Consider the following 10,630-nt stretch of genomic DNA (forward strand, 5'->3'; position numbering starts at 1 on the left):
CGTCTTCCTTAACGCTCTATCATGTTAGAAAATTAATGTTCTACAAAGTGAATGGTGTGCCATTAAAGGTGACATCCTTGTGCAGTATAGAACCTGTCCAACTGTACATGGCAGCCTGGATTTCAATTTCCTGCACTGAATGCTGAGGCAAAATAAAAATCTGCCAAGGCAGTAAAGGTGATGCCATCTCAGACAGTATTATTACATACTCTGCTTTCCCAAAGGTGCAGATGAGGTCCAAAAATTCAGGCTACTCTAATGCACAGAAAAGGGAACCATAGAGGACAAGAAAATAAAAACAACAAATTGTTGTAGAAAATCAAACATAAAAAACACTTTAATTCCAGCCTAACAGCGCCAGGTGCAATGTCTGGGGACAGACTCTGGGTACAATGCTGTGTGACCACTCACTCACACACGTGGCTCCAAGAAGGCCCCCGAGGGGGACTTACCTTCAGGGGGCCGAGCCAAGGGGAAGAGGGAAGGCCCCCAAACGGGGATAAGGGCAAGCATGGGGAAAAGACGCTACTTCTTGGCAAAGGAGATCTTCATGGCGTTGTTCTGGGTGATCTTAAAGCCCTGCAGGGCATCACGAGCAGCCCCTGCCTGAACCTCATTGTCAAACTCCACAAAGGCGATGTCGTGCCGCCCTGGGACCAGCCGAACCTCCTTGAAGCCAGGGAACCTGAGAGAAGAGAATAGATCTCAGGGATCTAGAATTAGCACTTCCCCTTAACATTTTGGCATCTGGTGGGCAGAGGCCAGGATGTTGCTAAACATCCTACAATACAGAGGATGGCCACAATAACAAAGAACTACCCATCCCTAAATGTATATAATGCTAAGTTGAAAAACCCTAATATAAATAAGTGCACACATTATGAACATATCATTTAATGAGAAATTTTAACATAAACTCCTACACAACCATATCCTAGATCAAGCCACCAAACACGGGCCTCCCCATTACTTCTTTCTCTCATCACCAACCCATTTTCGCTCCAGAAATAACCACTCCCCTGACCTTTAGGATCTGCTGTTTTTTTCATTTCTCTCTTCTCATTCCCTATTTCCTTCCCCATTAGGCAACCATCCTCATGTTGACTGGGTATCCTTTTACCCATCAATATTCTTATAAAATATGTTTTGTTCTGTGGACATGGTAAACATGTGGCATTGCTTGTTTTATCCAGTTTCTCAAGATCTCCTCTCAGCACTATTTTAAAGAACCATGCCCGCGGCACTCTGTTCCTTCTAATGCGGCACAGACACCATGGTGAGCATCACCTCTGACTTCTCCTTTTGCACAGGCTAATTCCCCACCATGATCCCTGTGAGGAATGTATCATCTATACTCCTTGGGACTCATGTTAAGAATTTCTTGCCCTGGCTGGTTTGGCTCTGTGGATAGAGCGGCAGCCTGAGGACTGAAGGGTCCTGGGTTTGATTCCAGTTAAGGGCACATGTCTGGGTTGTGGGCTCAATCCCCAGTAGGGGGTGTGCAGGAGGCAACCGATCAATGGTTCTCATCATTGATGTTTCTTTCTCTCTCTCTCCCTTCTCTCTGAAATCAATTAAAAAAAAATTAAAAATTAAAAAAAGAAAGAATTTCTTTAGGAACCTGGCTGGTGTGCTCAATGGTTCGAACATCAGCCCATGGACTGAAGGATTTCGGGTTTGCATCCTGGTCAAGAGCAAGTACCTAGGTTGCAGGCTTGAACCTCAGCCTGGTCAGGGCGCATGGGGAAGTCAACTAATCAATGTGTCTCTCCCATTAGTGTTTCTCTCCCCCCCCCCCCCATCTCCTCTACCTTCTACTCTTTTTAAAAAAAAATAATAATAATGGAAAATATATCCTTAGGTAAGGATTAAAAAAAATTTCTTGAAGGCCTTTCTGGCAGTGACAACCTCCCCATAACATGGCTTTTGTTAAAGATCTCCTTCATCCCTCTCCAAAAGAGATGAGGAAACACAAGAAGTGCCTGGTGCAGAGCCCAGTTCTTATTTTATGGATGTGAATGCCCAGATGCTGTAAAAGCACCACTGTCCTTAGCCAGACAGTAGTTTTGTGTGCTGGCTGTTCCACTGTGCTGTCAACATATAGGAGGAAAAGCAAGGCTGACAGAGGAGGCTTCTCCAAAAGAGCGCAGCACTAAAAGCACCTAAATCAGCCCTGGCCAGTGTGGCTCAATTGCTTAGGCATCTCCCCATACACTGAAAGGTTACTGGTTCAATTCCAGGTCAGGGCACACGCCCAGGTTTCAGACTGGATCCCCACCGGGGGTTGTGCAGGAGGCAGCTGATTGTTATTCCACTCTCACATCAATATTTCTCTCTCCCTTTCCTTCCCCTCTCTCTAAAATTCAATAAAAAAATATTTGTTTAAATAATAGAAATAAATAAATAAAAGCACCTAAATCAAGATGAGTGGGGAACCACTCCAATAAACACATTCTGGATGAAGACACACCCCTTAACTTCACTAAGCAGTGAACGGTTACCCTGCACAATGGTCAGAGTCTACATGCCATCAGCAAGGCACGAGGTTCAAACCTCCCCACCTCCTACGCTTGCTGACATACCGATTTTGGCAAGTCTAGCCAGTGTTCAATGAGGTCTTTTTCACATGTACCTTGAATCCTGCAGACTAGAAAGCTGAGGCACAGAGCCTCTCCACCCCCACGAAGGTGGAGGACAGCACACACACTCTGGCCACTGCTGACCCTAAGCCTCACCATCACCACACCCCATGGGCTGTGGGCCTGACCTCAGCCTCCTCTTTGTCCATGTCCAGTCCCTGTCCCAGCTGCAAAGCCTACGCAGACACAGGACTCCGCTAGCAGAATTCTGAGGCCTGTCCCCATGGTGCCACTTTCTGGCCATCACTCCCTGGCCCCCGCCCAACCACAGGCCCCACTTACTGATTGAAAAGCATGGAGAGCATGAGCTCATTGGTCTCCTCTGGCAGGTTGGTGAGGAACAAGATGTGATTTGGTGGATTTTCTGAAAGCTACAGGGAAGAGACGGGAGCCCGTGAGTCTAATGGGGGGTCTGCTGACTTCTGCTCTCCACCCCCACATTGCTTGAATCCTTTCTCTGCTTCACACCATCTAGACCAGTGGTTCTCAACCTTCCTAATGCCACGACCTTTTAATACAGTTCATGTTGTGGTGACCCCCAACCATAAAATTATTTTCGTTGCTACTTCACAACTGTAATTTTGCTACTGTTATGAATCGTAATATAAATGTCTGATATGCAGAATGTATTTTCATTGTTACAAATTGAACATAATTAAAGCGTAGGGATTAACCACAAAAACAATATGTAATTATATATGTGTTTTCCGATGGTCTTAGGCGACCTCTCTGAAAGGATCTTTTGACCCCCAAAGGGGTCGCGACCCACAGGTTGAGAACCACTGCTCTAGACTGTGAGCCACAAGAAAGCACTGCTATATCCAGAGCAGGTGCTTGTCATCAGATCACCGAGCATGAATCCAGGTGCTGGCCGCTGCTCCAGCCTCACCCGGACCTTCCAAAGCTCCTCCAACAAATATACCAATCCCTTGCTGCTCCAGAACCTCGCGCTCATCCCCCAACAGCACCTCCTCAGGGAGGCTTACCCAGACCACCCACATATAACAGCGCCCCTTTGGTTCCCACATTCTATTTATAGGAGACCCCAGGAGAACTAGACACTTACAGGCTGAGCTGGTGGCATCTGCCCTGGCATAAGCTGCTGTGGGGGCATGGCCCCCGGTGGTATCTGGCCAGGTGCGAGGCCTGGAGGTGGGATCATGCCTGGGGGCGGCATGTACGGAGGCTGGCCTGGCATGTGGTGCATGATGCGGGGTGCCTGAGTCATCGGCGGCATGCCCTGTGGAGAGGGAGGGCTGGACTGAGTGGGTGGCTGACAGGGAAGAAACTTGCTTTCAGTGTCATTAGGAAGCGCAGTGGAGAAAAGGTTGTTACAGAAAATCCACGTGTAAGACACAGGGAGAAAAGCCCAGACTTAGGAAGAGGTAAAAAAGGCAAAGCATACCACGAGAAACAAATGGAGCAAAACAGACCCAGCGTCAATGGGAATGTCAAATAAGCAAGTTAAAAGAAATTTTTTTAACATAAAAAAAAAGTCAGCGCAACCTAACTTTGCCTATAGATATACGCATGGAAAAAATAAACAGGAAAAAATTCAAAGTATTAACAATAGTTAACTAAAAGAAGTGGAAATAAACACTATAATGAGAACGCTATACTTTCACGTCTAAGAATAAACTTTAAAGAAAAAAACAAAGAAATAGATCCAGAGTCCTACAGAGAAAAAAGAAACAATGGAAGGCAGAGATGGTCAAGGCAGATACAGAAAGTGAGAAGGGTGGCAGCGAGGGGAAGAAAGCAGACAGCAGATGACACAACACATGCACTGAGGGGACAGGGCTGCGGGAGCAGGAATCACACCCTGACAGTGAAAGATGGACAGAAAGCTGGACACAGAAGAGGGGACAGGTAAGTGGGGAAGCTGGACAGTAACCCAAACACCATTCCTGATGCCATCAGTGCACACAGGACAAATACAGCGCAAACCACTAGGAAAGCTCACGTGGAGACTTGGAGACCTACTAAAGTGGACGCAATTCATCCATCTTTTTCTTTCATACTATGTGCTTCTGTATCCTGTTTAGAAAACAGGATGCTTCTAATTTTCATGCCTCACCAAGGTCATGAAGGCGCTTTCCTGTTTTCTTCCAAAACCTTTGTTTTAGCTGTCACGTTCGGGTATATGATTCGTCTCAAATTAACTTATATCTAGTTGTGGTAGAGTAATTTTTTTCCCTTACAGATATCCAATTGGTCCAGCATCATTTACTAGGAAAAAAAATCCCTTCCCCACTGGACTGCAGCATTAGCTTCATATGTTGAGTACCACATGTGTGGATCTGTGTCTGCACTCTGCTCTGCCCCACTGGTCCGTCTTCCAATACCACACCATCTTGACCACTGCAGCAGGCACCCCCAGCTTTATTCTTCTCGCCTATCTTGCTTTGCCTTCCCAAAGACCTTGAGAAACAGGCTGTCAGTGTCCCCAAAAATTCCTATTGGGGTCCTGATTGGAATTGTTGACTTTTAGATTAATCTGGGAAGAAGTGACACCTTCAAAGCAGGGAGCTTCTCCAGCTATCTACTGAGACCGTCTCCAATTTCTCTCAGCAGTGTTCTGTACTGTAGTGTAGTGTAGTGTGTGTGCACACCTTTTGTTGGATTGACCCCTAAAAGCTATTTTTTGGTTTGAAGTCTACTTGTGTGTGGCTAGCATATAGAAATAAAACTTATTTTTTCCACATTGACTTTACACCTGGCAACCTTGCTACATTAAATCCACTTATTAAATAATCCCAACTGTTGCTTAGTAACTTCCTCTAGATTTACTACAGAGAACATCAAGAGCCTGGGACACAAAGAAAGAAAGATCCCAAGGAAGAGTCTGGCAAGCAAGGACAATATTTCTGAAGTGGAAACACCATCATCTAGAGACAGCACACAACCTACGTAAGGAAATGGAAGGGGGGGTGGTGTCTGAATCCCCAAGTGGAGACCCCTCCCCTACTCCTTCCCCCAGTCAGGCTACATAGCAGAGAAAGGCATGGTGATAAAGGGGTCCTAGCTTACCGGGACAGGCCCTGGGACAGCCCCCACTACAGGGGCGGCTGCCCCACCCTGCACGGCCTTCTTTGCAGCTGGGGTCTCCTGGCTCTTGGGCTTCCTCTTCTCCCGCTTACGGTCACGCTCCACGAATGTGCCCTTCATCTTGGCAATGATATCCGAGTCGGTCTTGGCATACTGGATACGCTGCCAACAGAGAGCCAAAGGGTTAAGAGAGTGGACTTTGGAGTCAATTGTGTGGGTGCAAAAGTAGACCCTACCAGGACCTGAGTAAATAACGTTAAAGAAATTACTGGGCCCAGCCGGCATGGCTCAGTGGTTGAGCGTTGACCTATGAACTAGGACAGTGATGGCAAACCTATGACAAATAATAAAATAAGTATCAAAAAATATAAGTCTTTGTTTTACTATGGTTGCAAATATCAAAAAATTTCTGTATGTGACACGGCACCAGAGTTAAGTTAGGGTTTTTCAAAATGCTGACTCGCCGAGCTCAAAAGGTTCACCATCACTGAACTAGGAGGTCATGGTTCAATTCCCGGTCAGGGCATATGCTTGGGCTTCGGGCTCGATACCCAGGCTTCTCTGCTGCCCAGCCAACACTCTCCCACATGACCCGCCTCCCCCACTGAGGTCACCTGCCTGGGACCTGCAGGCACTGACACATGCTGTCCCCTCCCCAAGGAAAATGGCTCAGGGAGGCACATTCTAACCAAATCAAACTGAAAAATCTATTAAGGAACAAGGAAAATGGCCCAATGATCCAAAGACCAAAGATGTCTGCCAGCCATCTGGCAGAAAGTGCAGCTCATGCCACTCCTTACCTCCCAGACTGCAGCCTCCTTGGTCATTCACTTGATCTTGTGAACATCTGCAATCCAGCCACCTTTCTCTCATCCCACCTGCCTGGGAGCCTGACCCAGCCTCTCCTTCACACTGGACCCTGAATTCTCTCCTCCAAGCCACTCTATCCAAGAGCCACAGGCATCTCCCGGCCTAAACCTTTCCATGGCTCTGCAGCACCCCGGGAGTCACTTCCAATTTCAGGACAAACTTTGGTCATGCTCTGCAGGCTATGCCCTCCCCACACCTCCTGCCTTCACTCCAGCCAAATGAACTTGACTCACTTCCTCAATTACATATGCTCTTGGTTATCTCTGGGCCTTGGTCCTCATGGTCCCTTTGCTTAACGTTCTTTTTCCCTCTACCCCCCCAGCTAACACTTCTTCAAGTCTCACCTCATCAAGAAGGCCTTCCCTGAACCCCCAGCCTGGTTGAGGTGCCTCTCCTAAGCTTGTCTAGCTCTGCACACAACCCCCATTAGAGCCAACTCCTGAGCTGTCACCATCTGTTGACAAACTTGTCTCTCTCACAGCACCGTGAGTCCGAGAGGGCAGGGTTCCCTTAGGTATTGTGTGACCCACACCATACTGCAGTGAACAGTAAATGTGAGAACAGCAAGAGAAACTCCTGTCCTTAAGGGACTGGAATACAGGTGACAGGAGATCCAGGCCCACCCAGTCTCCTCTAGCACCTCACACACAAGTGCGCACATACCCTCCATACCCACAGTGCTCACCATGGGCTTGTCGTAGAAGGGGAAACCCTGCATGGAACGCAGGGCGTTGGTGGCGCTGCTGACCTCCTTAAAGATGACAAAGGCTTGGCCCCTCATCTTCAGGCTCCGTGACACCAGGATATCCAGGATCTGGCCAAACTGGGAGAAGATAGCATACAGGGACTTCTTCAGCTCTACAGTGAGGGGAAGAAAGATCCATGGGTGACTAGAGGCCTTGGTACCATGCCTGGGTCTTAAGCTCCCGTTTTCAGTAAAAAGTGTAGCCCAGAAGGGAAACATCAGCCAACAAAGAATGCCCAGAATACCATGGGTCAGCAATCCTACAAGAGCCAGCAGTAGGGGGCGTACAGGAGGCAGTCAATCAATGACTCTCTCTCATCATTGATGTTTCTATCTCTCTCTCCCTTTCCCTTCCTCTCTAAAATCAATAAAAAAAATTTTTTTTTGAAAAAGAAGCACTGCATGGAGGCTTAGCTAATTTAATCCCTGAAACATCAATGCAAAGAATGTATTGTGATTTTTCCCAGTTCTTAAATATAGAGAATGAGGTTCAATAAAGGTGGTAACGTGAAGAAAATGAAAAGGTATGTCTGATGTCAAGAATTGGGTTTGGCCCTGGGCAGTTTGACTCAGTGGATAGAGCGTCAACCTGTGGACTGAAGGGTCCCAGGTTCGACTTTGGTCAAGGGCACATGCCTGGGTTGCGAGCTCGATCCCCGGTAGAGGGTGTGCAGGAGGGACCAATCAATTGTTCTCTCTCATCGTTGATGTTTCTCTCTTCCTCTCCCTTCCTCTCTGAAATCAATAAAAACATATTTTTTTAAAATAATAATAATCGGGTGTGCCCTGGCTGGTATGGCTCAGTTGGTTGGAGCATCATCCATTACACCAAAAGGTAAGAGTTTCGATTCAAATCAGGGCACATATGGAAGGCAACTAATTGATGTTTCACTCTTACATCGGTGTTTCTCTCTCTCAAATCAATGAACATGTCCTCGAAGATTACAAAAGAAAAGAATAAGTTCGTAAGCAGAATTACACAGTGGTGACATCAAATATTTTTCTTTACTGTGTGACCCTGGGCAAGTTTCCTAATCCGAGAAATGGGAACAATAACTTCCTGTAGAGTTGTTGTGAAAATTAAATATAATTAAGACGTGTATCAGCACCTGGTATCGAGTGTTATGCATCATTATTCATTTCATTTTGAAATGAAACATTGTCATTGTGGGCTGTTCAGTGAAAACACGACACTGACTAAGCCAGCCCCAGTTCTTGCTCTCATGTAGCTCACAGGCCAGTGGAGAGACAGCGCCCCAACAGCCCAGAACCATCAGGGCTTGGGATGTGGGAGGAGGCAAGGCCTATGGAAATCAGGCATCTGAGGGGAAAGAAGATGGGGAAGGCCTCCTGGGGGAGGGGTCCTTTAAGGATGAGCAACAGTGACCAGGTTAATGGACAGAAGGGAAGATGAGCTAGAGGAGTGTTAAAGCAAGAGGAAGCAGCATGTGCAAAGACGGAGGAGTTAACTAGTATTTCGCCTGAAAGAGATGGCTGCAGAAGTAGATGCTGGGGATGAAAGAGGGGCCGGCCCGTGTGAGACAGCCTGGAGTCTGGTCTCCTTCGAGAACTCACCATCCTTCTTGATCTTCTCATTGAGGTTGTTTATATAAATAGTATGGTTGGGTCGGGTCTCGGGAACTGCCATGGAGGGAGGTGCCGCGGTAGGGCTGAAAGAAGGAAAAAGGTAACCTCAGCCCTGGGTCTCTTAAAATCCTTTGACCGAAAGCGGGCTTAACAGGCTCCCCGGGATTTTCCTTCCAGGAAGATGTCAGGTGAGCCGAGGAGGAGGGAAGCCAGGAGCAGTTTGGAAAACAAAGCGAATGCAGGACACCACTTCTCCCGCGTGGTGAGGGGAAATGTCGAGGTTTACTCCGAGTCCCAGGATGCTCTGCGCGACTTACTAGACAGCGTACTAAGCGGTGATTCCCATTGGCCCACGCGCTCACAGGGCGGCCCAAGAAAAAGAACCCGGATGTAAGCGCCAGTTAAACGAGGGGCGATTTTGTGGTGCCTTGGCCGCGCGCAGCAGGAAAATAGTTTCTCCACACGAGGTAAGGGAAGAAACGGACGCCAAGCGCTCCGCCCGCCCGCAGAGGCCGCCTGCGCCCGCCTTTACTTACCAATGGCGCTACAGGTCCGGCTAGTGGCTGCTTCTGCGCTTCTGAATGCCCAGCGCGAAGCTTTCTTTGCTGGCTCCGCCTTTATCGTGCTGTAAGCCAATCCCCGCGCGGAAATTTGGTAGCTTGACCAATCAGAGTAAGTCTCTCCCGACTTTGCCAATCAAATCTCGGGACAGATCTCGACAATCTCGACCCAAAATTTGCCAATCAAGAGGGCACTTGAGGTTCCCGCCTCAGGAGAAAAACTCCGCCATTCCCCGCAAGCCTTCAGGCCAATCAGTGAAGAGTGCGTTCCTGGCCAATAGGGTCGCGGCTCGCGCGGCGGTCTCTTCGGAGGCGTCCTCTGGAAGCCCCACCTCTCCCCTGCGGGCCTGCGCTCTGTCACGTGGTCTTTAAAGGGGCGGGGACCCACGAAAGACCTACAGGTCCGACGGGAAAGGCTGTGGGCGACCGCCGCCATTTTGGGGAAGGGAAGTGCGCTGTACTTTCTGATTCCATTCCTGATCCCACCGGGATCGCGGCTCCCGACGGCCTCCGAGCTCTGAGCCTTCCCTGTCCCACCACAGGTTTTTCCTGTTGTGTTCTGACTCCAAGACCTTCTCCACAACTAGGCCATTTTTCCTGCCTGGTGTCCTTCTGACCTCTTGACCTCTGACTCAGAGGTCAGCTCCAAGGTTCCAAACTCCGGCCTGGGATGTGAGGGGGGACTGAGCCTAAATTCTTACCTGGCCTTTAGCCTTGGGCCTCTAAATCCCACCCTTTAGGTGCCTCACCCCAGGTCTTCACATCCCAAAACGGACCCAAGTTTCCAAACCTAGCAACGAGTAATAAATTAACTACTACATCTCCCTCTTTCAGCCTCGCAACCCAACTGCATACCACAGATCTGGTTCCGAATCAAAGGACCCGCCCTGTTATCCCAGAGCCTCCGGATTGGAGTCAGTCCCAATCCTCGCTCCCATGGTCCCAAATTTAGCTCCGGTTCTCTCCACCCCATTGCGCGGCCTCCCGCTGCCGGGCCTCCGTCCGAAAGCCGTCAACCTCTCCGTCCCCGAGCCCGGCCCGTTTTGAAGGGTCATTCTCTCCCCCATCCTCCCAGCCCATGCCATGGCCTCCGAAATGACTTCGTGCTCTTCCCCGCGGGAGTCCCCAGTCCCTCCTTCAACCCCGGCGCCCGTCACCCCACCTCCGCCCCTGCCCCCACG

The 10,630-nt window shown here is 48.8% G+C and overlaps 1 protein-coding gene across 3 annotated transcripts in view; it reads right to left on the minus strand.

The window, feature by feature from the left end:
- SNRPA (small nuclear ribonucleoprotein polypeptide A) overlaps positions 1-9,750 on the minus strand; it is a 12,938-nt gene extending 3,188 nt beyond the window's left edge. The window contains exons 1-7 of one of the 3 annotated variants that reach the window (XM_006759188.2): positions 9,426-9,750; positions 8,878-8,972; positions 7,243-7,415; positions 5,670-5,849; positions 3,706-3,879; positions 2,922-3,010; positions 310-685 (exon numbers count right to left, since the gene is read on the minus strand). In XM_006759188.2, the coding sequence (XP_006759251.1) occupies positions 526-685; positions 2,922-3,010; positions 3,706-3,879; positions 5,670-5,849; positions 7,243-7,415; positions 8,878-8,950 (849 nt within the window). In that variant the 5' untranslated portion in view covers positions 8,951-8,972; positions 9,426-9,750 and the 3' untranslated portion in view covers positions 310-525. Of the gene's footprint in view, positions 1-309; positions 686-2,921; positions 3,011-3,705; positions 3,880-5,669; positions 5,850-7,242; positions 7,416-8,877; positions 9,183-9,425 lie in introns of those variants that run through there. The other 2 variants (XR_001513103.1, XM_015560941.1) reach the window with 2 other exon arrangements.
- Between the last annotated feature and the right edge of the window lie 880 nt (positions 9,751-10,630).

Source organism: Myotis davidii, unplaced genomic scaffold (assembly GCF_000327345.1).
Source record: "Myotis davidii unplaced genomic scaffold, ASM32734v1 scaffold736, whole genome shotgun sequence".
Classification (NCBI taxonomy): domain Eukaryota; kingdom Metazoa; phylum Chordata; class Mammalia; order Chiroptera; family Vespertilionidae; genus Myotis; species Myotis davidii.